This window comes from Glycine soja, chromosome 19 (assembly GCF_004193775.1).
Source record: "Glycine soja cultivar W05 chromosome 19, ASM419377v2, whole genome shotgun sequence".
NCBI classification, from domain to species: Eukaryota; Viridiplantae; Streptophyta; class Magnoliopsida; order Fabales; family Fabaceae; genus Glycine; species Glycine soja.
In genome coordinates, this window is record NC_041020.1 from 49,780,168 (window position 1) to 49,798,293 (window position 18,126).

Sequence of the window (18,126 nt, forward strand, 5' to 3'; positions counted from 1 at the left end):
ATTTTTTAGTTATATTTATTTTAATTTGATTAGTAGTATTCATTTAATTTAGATGTTTATATTTTGATGATAATATTTTTATTTATGCAAATACTTATTTATTTAGTTTTATTTATTATAGATGAGGTATTTTCATATTAATATAATTTTAAGATTTTACATTTTAATATGAGTTGTTATTTTAATAAATAAAAAAAAATCATTACAGACATCATTCGACAGGCATAACATGCTATAAGCGGTTAAAGTGAAAAAAGGAAGACACGTATAACTTTTGTCCGCTTTGTAACTTCTCATTAATTTTATTTTTCAACAATAGATATTTCAAGTCCATTTTATCCAATTTTTGTGATGAAAATGTGACAAAAGTAGGAACAAAAATTTAAAGGCAAACAAATCCATTTTTTATGACTTTGATTTCACAATTAAAAGGTATATTAGTGATACTTATTTCATACCAATTCACTTATGCTAATGTTGACTTATCAAAAAAACACAACGCACGTGAGCCATCTACAATGCAGATAAATGACAAAAATCAGCGGTATAGTATCGTTACGATGAGTTTGTACCTAGGTGGTCATGTTCAAATATGGAAAATCTCCTATTAGTACTTAAAACCCTAAAGAGCACAAAAACAATGCAGTAAACAATTCTAAACATTATGACGATAAAAAAGTATTTATTCCTCTAAAAAATTGTTACAATTGGATTTGTCCTTTTTTCCCTCAATACTTACAATTTATTTGTTGTATATATAAAAGGATTCAACCCTTGAGTGAATAAAGTTCATTTGACATAAGATTATCTGTAATATTTAATGTTCACGTCAAAATCGAACTTCAGTAATATGTCCTTCTCTATTGCGGTGCAGCAGGTCTCTACATAAGGAAATGTCAAAGATGACAAAAAAAATGTCATTAATTTGGATAATTGTATTCAATATGAACACTTGGAGATCTCGGTTTTGTATCTAGTTTTTACACTTGATCCCTTGATTTCATGCATAATTGGTCTCCCATAGGCATGAGCTCAATTTTTTAAGTGGACTAAACACAAATCAAGCATAAACGTAAGGCCATTTTTATTTACACCTCCCAACTTTACTAATATACCTTCTTTTTATAAATATTTTTTCTTCAGAAATATCTCTTTCTTTCATAAAGTACTTTACAAAATGTTAGAATTTTAACACATTCAAGAAAGTATTTTTTGGAAGTGTAAAATTTTTAACACTTCATAAAGTACTTTTCGAAAGTCAATCTCCACAAGAAAAAATGGGACACCAATTGCCTTTAAGTTGATATGTGTTTCTTATGCGTTTATATACTCACTTTCTCGATTACTTCAAAAGAAACCCCAGCGAAAAAAGAAGAAATTATCATATTTTGAAAGCATTTGTACGGATATGAAGCCGTTCCTCCGGTGAAGAAGTAAATTTTTCACGTCAAGGAGAAACACAATCAAGCACCTTGGTTCTCTGTGACTACAACATCATCCTCACAGACTATCCCAAACCGTGCAAAGGTGTCCCTCTTAAAGATAACTTAGTGCCCATTTTCCCCTAAAATTTGGCTTACGAAAAGTCTTTTCCATAATGTTGAAATTATAACACTTTTGAAAAGTATTTCATTTCGATAAAGTATTTTCTAGAATTTGTTAAAATCTTAACATTTGAAAAAGTACTTTTTTTTGGAAAAAGGATATTTTTAATAAATAAAATAAAAGGGAGATGTATTAATAAAGCTGGGAGGTGTAAATAACAATTGTCTAAATGTAATCCTTTTAAGAAATGACTGAAACCAATCCAATTTATTTAAATACCAAACTAAACAAATTGGACTAGCCCATACAACCTTAATGGTTCTAAAGCATCAGAGTCTTGTACTCTCATCTCGTATCTTGCACTTCTCATTTTATTTGAGAGGATAAAAATTTCCCAAAACAGCTTGTCTGAACACCTCCATTCTCTACCATGAACGATCTGAATCTACCAACAGCAACTTCCCAAAACCATGTTGATTTCGGTGAGTGAGGTTCTGATGAAGGTAAAGGGGAAAGGATAACAAAGAGTATCATCCTATCCTTTTATGGAAGGTAACTTATTTTTATCTTCTGGAATAATGATTTTGAAATAGTTTTAGAGCATTTATTTTTATGTTGGAATAGTTTTTTTATGATTTTGAGGACTTATTTTGATTCTAAAATATAATTTTGAAGTACTTATTCCTATTTTAAAATAACTATTTGGTTAGTAATCTGTATCTTTTCAAAATAAAAATTTCTAATAAAAGGATTATTTTTATTAACAGAAAGATAGAAAACAGAAGTTGAAAGGTGCATGATTGGACTAGAGCCCATGCATGCAGTCTGATAGTTGTCCTAGTAGGCTGGCCAGTAGCGGAAAACCGCATTACCGGCGTCAATTGCGGCAGTGAATCGACGGCAGCGCTTGCTGATGACGTGGCTTCTAAAAACGATGGCCACACACTCACTCACATGCCTTCTTTCAATTTCTCAAAACTTTTCAATTCAATCACTATTTTATTTTGGATTATAGTAACAGGTACGCCTCTTGTTTGTTTTTTTTAATTTAACTCTTCTAAAAGTAAAAAATGCAGTAATAGTTATTCATTATTTTTAAATAATTTATGTTATAAATTATTATATACATGTGCATATATAACTTCATCACTATTTTTAACTGTTAGTTTTTAGTTAACGACTTTAAGTGTATTTTATTTTTTTTCAAGTGTATTTACTTGAAAAAAAAGAAAGTTGAGTCCTTTATGTTGACCAACGTGTCTGTGCATGTAAAAGACGATGAAGGTGTGATATTCAAAGTTTCCTGACTTGAGGTCGAATATTAGAAATAAACTTTTCTTAAAATTAAAAAAAAAGTCTTATCACCCTTAATAATTATAATTTATATGAATTTGAATCAAGGTGGACCTACGTTGGTCCTTGGAGCTTGGTCCCCTACTTTTTATTTTTTTTAATATTATATATTATTTTAGTATTAGAATAATTATTTTTATATTTAGATGAATATGATGTCATTTAAATATCTTTTATCTTTTTCAAAAAAATATTTTTTGTTCCAACCTCAAATTCTTAGACATTGTTACGATTTTTCATTAGTTAAAAAAAGAAGGTTTTTATAAACTTTTATTCATCTCAACTCTAAAGTCTGAAGATGTAAAACATTTTAGAGTATCGGAATAATATCATTAACTTTTATAATTTTAATTGGGAAGGTAATAATATTTTTTAGATAAAATATTTAAGTATAACTTTTCACTTTTTAATATTTTTTATTTTTATAATTAAATATTTTATTTTTAAACTATAAATGATTACATTTGCCATCAAACAATTCTTTTTTGCATTTCCTTAATATTTAATTAATTATAACTTATTTGAAAAATAAAGACTATTTATTAATTTTTACCAAATGAACACGTTGACGACTACTATATGAAAATTTGACAGTTTGGGTTATGAGTCACACGTAAATATTTTATTTTTGTAACACTATTCTTCATATATATTTTTAGTCCACGTGGTATGTTTCCTGTAGATTTTGGAGTAGCAAACCTAATATTGAATGCATGGTTGGTTTGACAAATTTTACTTTCATAACAATATGAGATAACATTCTTTTTTACTTATTACTGATCAACAATTTATAAGAAGTTTTTTCTGTTGGTTTTCCAAGATTTACTTTCACAATAATGACTATTGTTATGATAAAGCATTCTTCTTTTCTTATTACGCGACAATTTATATGAATTTTTTTTTACAGCTATTGGTTATTATAATCATAAAAGATAATAATATAAATGTGAGACCAGAATAACAAATTGATATAAATGGAAGATCCAAATTATATTTAAGTTAAATATAATATTGTGTTTGAGTGAGGAAATAGGGAGAAAAACACCTTTAAAGCAAACAGAAGGCTAACGGTGTGTATTTCTTTTGGTTCAGCCGAAAATGTGGAAGAAGGGTAGAAAACTGGAAAGGTTTGGGTAACAGTTAATTAGAAGGAAAACCAATAGTGGCACAGCACGTGGAAAACAAAACCTCTGTTTCATGCTGCCCCACATCTTATGCGTCAATCAGACTCTGTCCTAAGTTTTGGATAGATCGGAGAAAAAAAAATATAAATAGTAAAATATTTTTTTATATTTGGTTGAAGAAAAAATAAAAAATAAAGTTATTTATAGATACATTTTTTTTTATTTTCTTTCCCATTCAAATTTTTTATTTTTTCTTATTTTCTTATTTTCTTTCCATCCAACCAAATGAATCATAAAAGTAAAAAAAAGTGAAAAGGAATAAAAAAAGGTTTAATAGAGATGAAAACAATATTAAAAAAATCAAAGATTTAAATTAAAATAATTTGATAAAAAAAAACTAGACAATAAGAGATAACCGAAATGCATGATCAATTATGTTAGTTTTAAAAATCATAGTAAATTATAAAAGATTTAATGAAAATAAAATGCTAGCATTATATTAAATTAAATATTCTTATTTAATATTTTAATCCTTATAGTTACAGCATTAATCAGATTTAAAAATCCCAGAACATCTATTTTCTATTATTTTTGGATAAAAAAGACTAAAACATTTAAAAAATGTGAGAATGATATATATATATATATATATATATATATATATATATATATATATATATATATATAAATATGTGTGTGTGTGAGAGAGAGAGAGATAAGTTTAAATTAGAGAAAATGATATAAAAAATTGAATTCATGTATTTTTTACTTAGCTAGAGAGATAAATAATAAGAGTTTACTTTAATAAAAAAAATCTAATTAATGTACTTTTGACTAATTTTATTTCGTGAATTTAGTTTTTTCATGTTTTCATCAATTTTAATTATTTCAAATGTGTAATAATTATTGATTTATTAATTTTATATTATTAAAGAAAACAACATAACACTCTAGTGTATTGCCATGCGAACTCATTCATGTTAATGAGATACAACTGACATATTAATATTTTTGTTAAATATTAAAATGTCAAGTTAACAAATATATTAAAATTGCATAATTAAAGTAACAAAAATTAATTTCACTGAAAAACAGAGGAACTAAATTTACAAAATGATGATAGCAAGAGAACTAAACATACAATCAAGTCAAAAAAAAGTTTAAAATTTCCTTTATTTTTCTTTTCTAAAAAAATCTTCTTACTTTAATTTTTTTCAACTTTATGATTCACTGATATACTTGTAAATTCAAATTTGTATGTGTGTGTGTGTGTTTTGGACAATTATATATATTTTTGCTGGAAAAAGCACAAAAAGAAAATTATATTTGCTGTCAAATTTTATTGTGGTTACACATTTAATTACATTGTTAATTTTTAGTGATTTGCGTATGGATTAGAAGTTGCAAATTTGTAACCATTAAGGTAAATCGTGATCTATCAAATTAAAGATTGACAAAATGAAACGAAAGAATGTAAGTTCATGCACGTGTTGCCACCATTGTTATTATATTATTGTAACATTGTATATGGTTAAATTTGTTTAAGCAGATTATGTGGGAGCTATATACCAACGAAGTTATGCAAACATTCTCAGGAGTATACCAATAAATTATCATTGTATGGAAAGCAATTGTTTCATTAATATGTTTTAATGTTTGCAAGAAAAATCAACCACACAGAGTAAGGTAACAATTTGAGATGTCATGTGAGTATGTTACAAATTTGTTTATTTTTTTAAAAAATAACATCTGACCGACATGGTAGGTCAATTTTTTTTTTCAAAAAATATAAAATGTCACGTAACACTAAAAATAGTTACATAACTTAATAATTTTTTGCTAACTCAACAAAAGCAATATCGTTTAAGTAAAATGTTTTAAACCCTATAAAAACATATGCCGTAAAAATAATGCTGAAATAGCAAACATTGAAATTCAATTAAATTGAAATAAGCGAAAGCATCACTCGTGTTATATATATTTTTCAGTTAAAACAACGAATGCATAAATGATAAATCACTCCTATGGTCCTATCAGTCCTATGTACATTGGCAATGCGTCACTGATGAAGAGTGATTATTATAGGTCTTGAACATACAATTAAAAAAATATTATAAAATGCGAGGCATTTTTCGTAAAACACATAAAATTATATGAATAATATATTTTTTTCTACTGACAAATAAAATTTGCATGCTATTTTTTATTGTAAAAAGAGATTTTCATAAAAAAACATGTTTTTGAAGGCTATTCATAAAAAAATATGATGACTCAGAATACAATTAAGAATCAAACTATTCTATAGAAAGCATCTCATTTTCTAGAATCAAGTAACAAATTTAGTCATTAATGAATAATGATAAACCAACGATCAATATTCCATACACATGCATAATAAATCAGGCATGTAAATAAAAATAAATTAATTGTTGATTTTTTATTATTAATGAATGATAATATTTATTCTATTTATATTGACTTTAAAGGAGTTAATTTCTATTATCAAAAGAAAAACATAAAAGTGAATAATGTGAATTTTATTATTTTGATACCAAATTTACTTATATATAGTATTATATAACTAAAGATAAAAACAACTAGCCAAATTAATTATAAAAGAGCCGAAACCAACCACATTAAAATTAATTTTTGAAAAAAATATCAGTTTGATATCCAAAAATTGTTTGGCATTAGTTAGATAAGTGAGAAATTTTGGAATAAACTAGAAAAATTTAGGAAGAGTCCCTTTACTAGAGTGAAAATAAATTAAATAAAAATGAATTAAGATAAAAAATTTAAATCAAAATAAAACGTAAAAATGTGAGCCTCATTTATTTTTATATTTTTTTTCTTTTTATCTGTAAAAGAATAGAACCTGAAAGATATATAATAAATAAGTAAAAATTAAATAATAGAATAATGAGTTTAATGACACGCTATTACGAGGATTAATATATAACCTTTTCTTGAAATAATAATTATTTTAAAATAAAACCACAAATTTGTTAAATTAAAAAGTAATTCTCAATTATTTGATGTTTAATAAAAAATTATCATTAATATGATTTTAAATTAATTGTTATAAAAAATAATAAATTTATTATATATGATAAATTTTAATTGATTTTAACTAAGGAGTGTATAATCATTTTTTTCTTAAAAATTAAGAATCTATTTATCGTTGGTGTATTGTAGCCTGCCGCTGCCGTCTTGGTCTTGGTCTTTGGGGGCTTTGCTGGCAAATGCGGTCTCATATCGTATAAAGGCGTGGCAGATTCTGAACTGTTGGATTAAGAACAAGGAGTGGGTCCCACGGTTTCATTTTCCAAAGTGGACACGTGTGAATGAGTTGGAATAAAAGGTGCAAACCGGTTATTGGTGAGTCACTGGACAGCATCTGCCGTCAGACATGACATATGAAGCAGAAAAAAATATTAATTAATTCTTTTATAAAGATAGTTGATACTATTTAAAAATAAATAAATTATAACAAATATTTATCGTTAAAAATAACATTTGATTTAAGGATCTATGACTATACTGTAACATTTAAATAAAAAATAACATAATTTAACGATCTATTTAATTTACTTCTCACTTCTTCTTTTTTAATAAAACAATTTCTAAAATGACTTTACACTACTTTCAATTTTTCATATATAAAACAAGCGTTTTAAAAATAAAAATAAAAAAGCAGAAAAACCAGAAGATGTTGTAAAAGGTGCTTCAGTCATCACATGCTATGATTTATGTGACATTTATTCAATCTTCTGAACTTTTATAAAACTAAGTAATGTCTTATATATTACAAAACGTAAAATTATTTTTTGTAGTCTATAAAACAGTTATTTACTATATTATAAATGTATTTTTTACAGAACTATATTATTAATGTTCGAGTGAAAAAATTGGTGATAAATGTTAGAGGAATTAAATTCATAATTTATTTTTAAATAAATTTTAATACATTATTTTTTAAAAAATATATATTAGTTGGGAGGATATCATACTCACGCTGAACGAGTAAAAAGTTTATGCATGAGCCTACAACTTCAATAAGCTTGAGCATCTTAATTTTTTTTTATCAATAAACCCGATCATTCAACACCAACTTAACTAAACCCAAGTTTCATGCACTGCTAGCGATATCAATAGATATGAACCATAGCTCTCTTCACTATCACACTAACCTTATAAGTCATGATATAAAAGTAGAGAAATTGGCTTCTTTAAAGTCATGATCAGGTTAGGGCTGTGTTTCAAACAGCTAATTAAGCTTGCGGCCACGAGAGAGGTTGATAGCTTCAACAAAAAATTTAGTAGTAATATAAAGTAAATAATTTTTAACTATTAAAGAGAAATTTAATTGTTAATATAAATAATTCTTAGTTGTTAATGACAAATTTAATAAATGATAAATCAACAAACCATGCATATATTATAATATTAGTTATTATTTTTTCATCAATTACCAAAATTACTTATTTTACTTTTGTTCAAATAGCTAAATCTAAAAAATTAAAACAAGCACTCAATTTGTTATATAGGTTTGGGTTTAAAGATTTTTTTTTCGCATGAATGCGAAGACTCTCTAGTTATTACAACACTACACCAACAATATCTATTGACGAAATTATAAGATTATTTGATGACAAAGGAAAAAAAAAGGAAAGAAGGAGAAGTTATGGGTACATATGTATTGATGGGGTTATAACTTCAACAGCACTTAGATGATCATATCTAAACACACTCTTTATTATTATACCATAAGCACTTATGTCTAGTAATATTATTTAAAACAATACAATTAGTTATATTTGGTAATTTGTATAAGATGGTCGTATCTAAACGCACTCTATTTTATAACATGAGGATTTATTGTTAGTAATATTATTTAAAATAGTACAATTATTTATATTTAGTAATTAGTAATTTGTATAAAAAAAAATTACATGTATGGATTAAACTAGTTGAATAGTAAAATACTTCAATTTAAATTTTTTTTTCTAAATCACAAATATTTGTTTACAAAAGATAATATAACTCGAACTAGATAAAATTATTATACACAACAAAAATATCTCTTCAAGTATTTATTTAAATTTATTTTTATAATTTTTTTTTGGATAAATACTCATTTTTATCCTAACTCCTTCAAGTATACATAGCGAGTATTTAATGTAAAATAAATTTAATTTCAGCTTATTTTTTCTTTTGCACTCTCCTTAGTCCTCTTTCTGAACAGGTTATTTATGTGGACATTGAAAAAGTAAGTATTTAACATTTTAAAAAATAAATATTTAATAAGTAGGAAGAGTATTAAAATAAGTGGGCCAATAAATTTTGACTTACAAAGAATATTTACCGCACCATGAAACAACAAAACAAGGTATTTTAAGCAGCGGGGAAGTTAAAAATGTTAGTAGGAGATTAAGAGTGTTTGTAAGTTGTAACACATTTTTTATTACATTCTTTATAATAAATCCTCTCTTATTAATTTTATAATTATTAAAGTTTATTAAAAATATAAATTACCAGTAAGATTCATTAAATAAGGAGTGGATCCACATAATTTTATAAATTTTAATTAATAATAGAGATTTGATAATAAAAAAATATAACACATTCCTTTTACACATTTTTTTAATATCCTTTTTATTATTCACTAAAATATATTAAAAAACAAAAGAATTATCAAGTTTTCCTTCTCATTTAACCAATATTTCTCCGAATTTTTAATAAATTTTGACTGACAATAAAATATAAAATATATGTTAAAGAGTTAATATTTCTTGTTCTTGGGTCTTGTAAAAGACTAATATCTCACTTTTTTCCTTATAAATGACTACTGTTGTTATTGACTTAAAAAAGTCTTGTATATGAAAAAACATAAATTTTCACAGAATAAATTATTTCTTCCTATATGAAATATGGATTATAGAGAGACAATCTATTGGTACATATGATAACAACTTTAGGGCAAAATCCAGACCCATTACAGAGAGAATGGAGTGCACTTTTTTTCTCCTGTCTCATTAGCCAGCCATATGGATTATGGACCTTTCAGTATCACTAGCAGTAGTCAGCATCTCACCACCAGAGAGTAGAATTGCCATGTTTAATTTGTCAAGGACGAGTTAAATACTCGATTAATGGCAGTTTGTGGCCATCAACCATAAAAAAGACACCGTTGCCACCTCTTAAATAACCCTTAACTTTGAAAAGGAATTTAAAAAATGGTAGGACTTAATCATAGGTTATAGATAAAGCCTTCAAAAGGGATAAAGAGAGAGAAAATGATCCACTTGTGAAGCAAAATATCAGAAACATACAAGGCGTGCGTGACGAAAGAAAATTGATTGTAAGTGGCTAGCCGTGGATTCCAAATGACCTATTCAATTTAGTTAATTAATTAATTAATGTGAATCTGAAAGGGCACGTAAGGCAAAAGCAGGCACATGACATGAATGAAATTGAAGATGTGTTGCTGTGGACCCCTAACACAAGACGCGTAGATCGATTCCCTGATCACCACGTGTACGGCTCTGCTCACCTTCGAATAAACAAATGGCCACCTCAACAACCGTATATACATACGCTCTACGTATACGCCGACCTACACATACGACACGTGTGTGGTGACGTGGACTTCTTCGCCTTGGCGCTCCTTCTTCTTCTTCTCCTTCTTCACTACCTTAACCTTAATTGCTTCTCCAAAACTTAACCTTTTTTTATTTTATTTTATTTTTGAGGACACTTGGAGCTGCGAGCACTAGTTTTCCCTTTTCCCCTTGTTTGTTTTTTTAGGATAATAATTGACCAATTGGGTATCTTGTCAGGTACGTGGAATTCTGCAGTGCTGCTGCTCGAAAGTTTTGATTTTGAATGCTTTCCGTATCTGTGGTATGAGAAAATTGAATGTATGTGTATGGAAGTTTGAAGTTTCTTGATTTGGGAGTGAGTGAAAGAGGAACAGATTATACGGTTCGGTTTAGATTTTTGTTCTTTGGAAACACCGAAACAACTTAAGGATACCGTAAATTTGTTGTTTCTCTTTTTCCTTTTTAGCTAATTAAACAAGAGGGTTACAATTGAGGTTCATCTGGATCTCGTTTTGCATCTGCGACAGTTTTGAATTTGAGTGCTTTCTATGTGTTGATTTGCTTAGTGAAGCGTTTTTCATTTCACGTTGAATTTTATTTTTTTTTTCTTTTGGCCTCATGCTAATTTTGTGAAATTCGTTTTCCTGTAACTGAAGAGGGTCTGGATCGGGGCTAACAAATCTGTTAAAATGTTGTCTCTGGACGTTAAGGTAGCTAAAAATTCAGGAGTTTCATTCGTTTTCTCACCTTCCCTGATTCGTGTGAAAGTTAAAAATGTTTTGTTTGGAAGGGTATTTTTGTCATTTAGCTACCCGATGGTGTTGTTGGCATGATCTGTTGCGTGTGTCCTTCCCTTTCTATCCGGCTTGCGGAGTGCTCAAATGACAGAATTGACCCTCTACCATTCTGTCTTTGACTCTTGTGTCTACTTTACTTTGGATTGAATTATCTATAGCTTACCATTAATACTGCAGCCTTTCCTGAAAGGTATTTGTGAAATCTCACTTTCTCTTAAACAAGGAAACAGAAAAGTTGAACTGTGTTGTGTTGGTATCTTCTCGGATGGACCGGTAGTACTAGTACTCCTTAAGCATTTACTCTGTCTCTAATTAGTTGTGAAATTATGTAATTTTTGCCCACTGTTGGACTTCTCGTCAGTATAGATCAGTCGGTTATTCTGACATGTAGTTTTGAAACTTAGTTCACTCTGTCAACTCCATCTTGAATTAGTTATAGTCAGCTTTATCATGATTGTCTTCTTTGGTGGCTGTTAGACTGTTAGATTATTCATTCTGAGACTCGTTGAATCTCTTGTAAAGGTTATGCTGGAGATGGGAAATTAACCATTCAATTTTCCATCCAGGAAATTAGAATTTTTGTATGATGCTATCACATGCTAGCTTTTTTTTTTTTTTTTTTTGCAATATATGTTTGTGGTTGAATCTGTCTGTTGATATGTAGTTTTTACTTTTTTTTATGCATAGTGAACCAGATTTCCAGCTGCTTTCATATAGTTGCTAAAACATCTCTAACTCCTTTGATGTAATAATGATGTATTTTATTCCTGCAGTTATGTTTAACCCTCCAGTAATTTATCAAGTATTAATTTGAAATTGCTGGACTCGCCTTTCCCCTTTGCTAGTGTGTTACATGTATAAGTTATCTACGTCAGTAAAAAGTTTATAATTAGTAAAGATTATGTTATGCTGGTTACCAAGATTATATATAGGACCATGTGTAGATTTTGGATGGCATAAATCCTGGTTTATGAATTTTGTCTTGACCAATGTAATATTTTCTTGCCGATAACAATTAACAAGCTGACATGGCTCCTGTTAATGCAGTTGAGACATTTTTCAAGAAGTAGCAAAGCTCCTTCTACAATATTTGACTTGGTGCTTTCCTTTTGGATCTTACAATGGGAAACAGTGAGGAAGAGAAATCTACCAAGACTGAAAAACCTTCTTCACCTGTAACAGTGGTGAGCTCATAAGAATGTATCTGGGTGTTGAGACATTTGTAAGAAGCTTGAATTTTAATGCTATTGTAATTGTGAACAGGATCAAGCCAATCAGACCAACCAGACCAATATTCATGTCTATCCTGATTGGGCAGCCATGCAGGTTACCTACCTTTTGCCTTGAATTACTCTGTCTGTTGTTGACTGAAGTATTCATTCTAGTTACTTGTTAGCTAGCTTCAATGTAAACTAATGCTCTCAAATCTTAGTTGTTAAGATGTACTACTGTCACTCGATCAATTACTGTCATGTCAATGATTGGGGTGAAATCCTCCTGTTAATAATCACTGACATTATTGGATTGTCTACTAGGTACTTCACTCTCTTTGAAGATTTTTTATTAACGATTTTAATTTACAAACAGTAGAACCATTATCCTCATTGTCTTATTTCTTCCATGCTTCAAAGTCAAGTGATCTGTAGCTACTTCTTCCTGGGACGACACCAGCTATTTTTTATTTAAAAATACTTAGTGTATTTCCATTTTCTTTTTTGTGGATGAAGCAATGAACTGATGAAAGCTTCTTATATTCCCTCTTGTGAATTATTGTTTATCCTCTCAGAATATAAATATTAGAGTGTCATTCCTGTGGTGCATTGTATTACCTATTCTGTGTTTTGTGAGTTGTTATCAATATGTACCCCTAATCAATGTCAGACTGAAATTATGCACTGAATTGCTACTGGATTTGGCAATCAGTTGGGGTAATATCTAGGATGAGATGTGCTTTGTCCCTGGATTGCTCAATCTGTAAAAAAAAAAACATTGATTCGATGGTATAAAACTATTAATTTTATCCCTTTCAAATTGGTTCACCCAGCAAGTTTTCAAGTGTGTTTGGTCTCTAGTGTAGTGAATAGTGACTGTATTATAATTTAAAATGTCTGCTATATCTTCAGGCATATTATGGGCCAAGAGTCACCATGCCACCATACTACAACTCAGCTGTGGCTTCTGGTCACGCTCCTCACCCATACATGTGGGGACCACCACAGGTAGTAGTACCTCTGTGCAATCATTTGTATGCTCTATGATTGCCTTTTCTTTTGGCATGTTTTTGTATGCATCGTAGATGACAGGGATGAGTAACTTGCTAACTATTTCTTCCAGCCTATGATGCCACCTTATGGGCCTCCTTATGCAGCAATTTATCCACATGGAGGGGTTTATACTCACCCTGCAGTTCCTATTGTAAGCCTGTGTTCTTGCAATTTACTTTTGTCTTTTATGCTTTTTTTAATTATTATTTTTTGTTATTGGAACTAGTGTTCTTTCTCTATAGTATGAATTTGTTTATTTATATTGTACTAAAAATGAATCAATAAGGATTACAGATGTTAAGAATATAGTGAGATGTGATTCTGCTGTTTCTGTTGGGCCTGGGTAATTTCAGAGTTATTTATACCTAGCTGCATGTCAGCTTTCATTTACCTCTCCATGCTTTGATAACCTTAATGTAATAAAATCTTGATTAATATATACCCTAAAAAATAGGCAATAACAGGGGGCTTTTCATCCTTTAGTAGTATGCTTTTTTGTAAATTTCATGCATTTTCTTATGAATTATATTTATAAAATACAGGGGCCACATACACATAGTCAAGGAGTTCCATCTTCACCCGCCGTAAGTTTTAATTTCCTGACACTGGTTCATAGTCAAGTCCTTGAAAATCTATTTATGATTGGTTTTGAATTGGTTTAACAATGCAGGCTGGGACTCCTTTAAGCATAGAGACACCACCCAAATCATCTGGAAATACTGATCAGGGTTTAATGAAGAAATTGAAAGAGTTTGATGGACTTGCAATGTCAATAGGAAATGGCCATGCTGAAAGTGCAGAGCCTGGAGGTGAAAACAGGCTGTCAGAGAGGTTTGTTGATCTGTTCTCTTTTTGTATGAATATTTTTAATGACATACTTTCTGAGTTTCTGGATATCTCCCTTTCTTATGTTGGGGATGGTGGAGAGGGGAAAATCTGCCATTTGAAACTCTTTAATGAGTTAAACCTACTTTCTCTCCCTCTGTCTAGAATGGTGGTCCATGAGTTGGTTATTGTAATGGAGTCTTATGGATGACTGAATAATTTTACTCATGATGTGAACAGTGTGGATACTGAGGGTTCCAGTGATGGAAGTGATGGCAACACTTCAGGGGTGAGAACTTGCTTGCAATTGGCATTTCTTTTTCCTGCACTTTGTTGACCATATGAAATTGTTCACCTATAATCTATTTTTCTTTGAAATGGTTTGACAAAATTGAAGAGACATTAAAATATGATACTTGCCCTCTTATGCTCAGGCTAATCAAACAAGAAGGAAAAGAAGCCGTGAGGGAACACCAACCACTGGTATGACTCTGTTCTTCACCAAGTGTCACATCTTGATGAATAATAGAGTTGTCCTGGGATCACAATTATTCTTCTGTTATCATCACAGTACACATGGTGTCCAATCCGTTTATTGAGTAGGGTCTCGACTTGATGAATTAAATGCTGTTATAAAATATTTGTTCAGTAAGGTGAAACTGCCAAAGTTTTTAACTTTGCCATTAGTTTGACAAATGTAGCAGACTCTAAGATGGGCTTTATTGTGATTACAGACATGATACAGTATAGGTATTGGGGTCCTATGGTTGCATTTTTACTAATAAAATGTGTTCCCAGCCAAAGTGTGTTATTTTTATCTACAAGCATCTGAAGCTTAGAGTAGGATATCAATGTACTTGGTGTTGATGGTTGTTCTTTTCTGCACTGTACAAGCAGATGGAGAAGGGAAAACTGAGATGCAAGGCAGTCCAATTTCCAAAGAGACTGCAGCTTCTAATAAGATGTTGGCAGTTGTCACTGCTGGTGTTGCAGGAACAATAGTTGGACCTGTAGTTTCTTCAGGTATGACCACCACGCTGGAGCTGAGAAATCCTTCCAGTGTTCATTCTAAAGCAAGTGCCCCACAACCTTGTCCAGTATTGCCTGCAGAAACTTGGTTACAGGTATGATCTGCATATAATTCATCTTAGCTGTTCAAATCATATACACAGTACATTAGAATATTAGATACATGTGTAAAACATGTTGTAATAATAATGCAGTATCCTCATCTTTAGTTGACACTAAAGTAATTCTCTTGTGGGTATGTTTGGATTCCTCAGAATGAGCGTGAGCTGAAACGTGAGAGGCGGAAACAATCAAATCGAGAATCTGCTAGAAGGTCCAGACTAAGGAAGCAGGTATGAATATTGTGGGTTTCTTCAAAAACATTGTAAACCTTTTTATTACTTGTTTGTTTGTCAATTTAAAAAGCATAAACTGGGCAGTATGCAGTTTCTTTCTTTATTACACACTTGTACATTTGTTGCACGTCATTCCTTTGCATGCAACCCCCAAGAAAAACAAAAGTAAAGATTATATTCAATAGGGTTGTTAATGCTCATGTTCCTGCTGATCAGGCTGAAACTGAAGAACTGGCACGGAAAGTTGAATCCTTGAATGCTGAGAATGCAACACTGAAATCAGAAATAAATCGACTGACCGAAAGTTCTGAAAAAATGAGGGTGGAAAATGCTACATTAAGGGTATTGTTCAACATACTATTTCTCATTTTACACATGCACATTTCGTTGCTACTTTGTAATGCTGAGTGTCATATTGTTTTTGACTCAGGGAAAACTTAAAAATGCTCAACTGAGACAAACACAAGAGATAACTTTGAACATAATTGACAGCCAGAGGGCTACACCTATAAGTACAGAAAACTTACTATCGAGAGTTAATAATAATTCCGGTTCTAATGATAGAACTGTGGAGGATGAGAATGGTTTTTGCGAAAATAAACCAAACTCTGGTGCAAAGCTGCATCAACTACTGGACACAAGTCCTAGAGCTGATGCTGTGGCAGCTGGTTGATACAGAAAACCAGTAATTGTACTGGCTGATCAGAGGTAGTTTTGGCATATTACAAGCCCAAAATTACTACTAACAATTTCCTGAGGGATGGATCAGCTGAATTTTAGTATCTAAATCCATCAAAATCAGAACTAATTCATTGTTTACTTAGGACAAAACTCTGTATTCTATTAGATTTGACAAAAATGGATGACCAAGTTTGTAAAATGAAGAGAACTAGAGATTTCAGTTTGGATGGGTTTGTTGAACCGTTACATAATTGCGTATGTATTAACGATTGCTGTGGACTTTCTAATGGTATCTGATATAAGTAATTATTCTGGCTTATTATTTGTTTGGTTTGTATTTTGTGCTAGCTATTCCTCTTGCAGCTTGTGATATGCATGAATTAAGACTTGGTTTCTCTCAAATATGCATTTTTTTTAATAATTTCACATGTATTTATCGCAATGTTAATCATTTTTTCACAACGGTAATTAATGTACTAACTGCACTTGATATTTACCTATGGATTAACTTTTCGAGATGGGTTTGTTTCTGCATCTGTATAACACGACGATTGCCAAAGTTGATAAGGTACTTGATAGTTATGGTGTTTTTATTAAATCAAGAATCTAGTTAAAGGTGTCATTGGAACTACCCAAAAATGGAAGAACATTGTGTGATTGGTTAAGGGTGAGAGGAGAGAAATTAAGAATAAATTGTGTGGGTTTCATTAGGGTGTTAAACTTTCTGATTTTACCTTTTACTTTAATTAAAAAAAATATTTTTATTTCTATTCTCTATTTTTATCTTTCAAATTAAACACAACATAAAAATAACATGTATTCATTGTAAATATAAATGTTATGTTAATCAGTGATCTATGAAAAGTATATTATTGGGAGACAAAAAATTGTACTATTCTGTTATGTATAAATGTGTTTTTACGTGATTTTTAATATATATATTTTTCTTTTAATTCCTGACCCTTAGTTAAATAGGCCATATCAATTCTTGCACGCCAAGTTAAACATTATGCAGGTAGCTAGAACTGGTGTTTACATTGAATTTCAGGAGTGGAATGTTTTAAGAGAATGTAATATTATAAATAACATTGTCCTTCATTTTATAATATTTACCGAGAGTCAAGGATGGATCCAAGGTGAGGCAAATGTCGGTCACTTTATCATACAACAAGAAAAGGGAACTTTTTTGAAAGAAAGGAAAAAGTGGTGGGGGGAAAGGGAAAGTCAATATATGCTAGCTAGCTAGCTAGTGAAGAAATAATAAAACGAATTTGTTTCGGTGAAAAAAGTTATTTAGTTGCCCCAATCAATACCTGTAACTTACTTCTGGGAAAGCTAGAAAACAAGAAACATGTGTCAGGATAGGAAACATGAGAAGGGAACATTCAGCAAAATTTAGTAATGCTCAAGGTCAAGGGAATACTGTACCGCAACACAATAATAAACCACGCAATATGTATCAGATTTGCTTGCTTTAAGAGACTCCAATACCTAGCATCTGGAATCAAGCATCAGATTTTGTTAATTAAAAGAAAACAAACACCAAGATGAACAGTTAGCGAACATAGCAT

General features: G+C 30.0%; 1 protein-coding gene and 1 long non-coding RNA gene across 8 annotated transcripts; both read left to right on the top strand.

Moving 5' to 3' along the window:
• The first annotated feature begins 1,862 nt into the window (after positions 1 to 1,862).
• Positions 1,863 to 5,665, top strand: LOC114397973. The gene is made up of 3 exons (XR_003663487.1): positions 1,863 to 2,097; positions 2,313 to 2,566; positions 5,572 to 5,665. It is a non-coding gene; the product is annotated as an uncharacterized LOC114397973 (long non-coding RNA).
• Positions 5,666 to 10,548: 4,883 nt separating this feature from the next.
• LOC114400457 (common plant regulatory factor 1-like) lies at positions 10,549 to 16,889 on the top strand. Of its 7 annotated transcripts, none has more exons than XM_028362908.1 (13): positions 10,549 to 10,925; positions 12,469 to 12,605; positions 12,685 to 12,747; positions 13,545 to 13,643; positions 13,756 to 13,836; positions 14,228 to 14,269; positions 14,356 to 14,516; positions 14,751 to 14,799; positions 14,945 to 14,993; positions 15,408 to 15,634; positions 15,794 to 15,871; positions 16,091 to 16,216; positions 16,305 to 16,547. In XM_028362908.1, the coding sequence occupies exons 2-13, from the start codon at positions 12,543 to 12,545 to the stop codon at positions 16,545 to 16,547; spliced, it is 1,281 nt and encodes a 426-aa protein (XP_028218709.1). In that variant the 5' UTR covers positions 10,549 to 10,925; positions 12,469 to 12,542. The 7 variants fall into 7 exon arrangements, with proteins under 7 accessions (XP_028218709.1, XP_028218713.1, XP_028218707.1 ...); XM_028362906.1 differs by having other exon boundaries at positions 10,555 to 10,861; positions 16,305 to 16,889; XM_028362911.1 differs by having other exon boundaries at positions 10,561 to 10,861; positions 13,545 to 13,640.
• Positions 16,890 to 18,126: the final 1,237 nt, after the last annotated feature.

Excerpts from the sequence above, each read along its gene's own strand:
- LOC114400457 (XM_028362908.1), top strand. The coding sequence starts at position 12,543 with ATGGGAAACAGTGAGGAAGAGAAATCTACCAAGACTGAAAAACCTTCT. Across the intron at positions 12,748-13,544 it reads CTGATTGGGCAGCCATGCAG|GCATATTATGGGCCAAGAGT; the intron begins GTTACCTACCTT and ends CTATATCTTCAG. Across the intron at positions 14,994-15,407 it reads TGAGGGAACACCAACCACTG|ATGGAGAAGGGAAAACTGAG; the intron begins GTATGACTCTGT and ends CTGTACAAGCAG.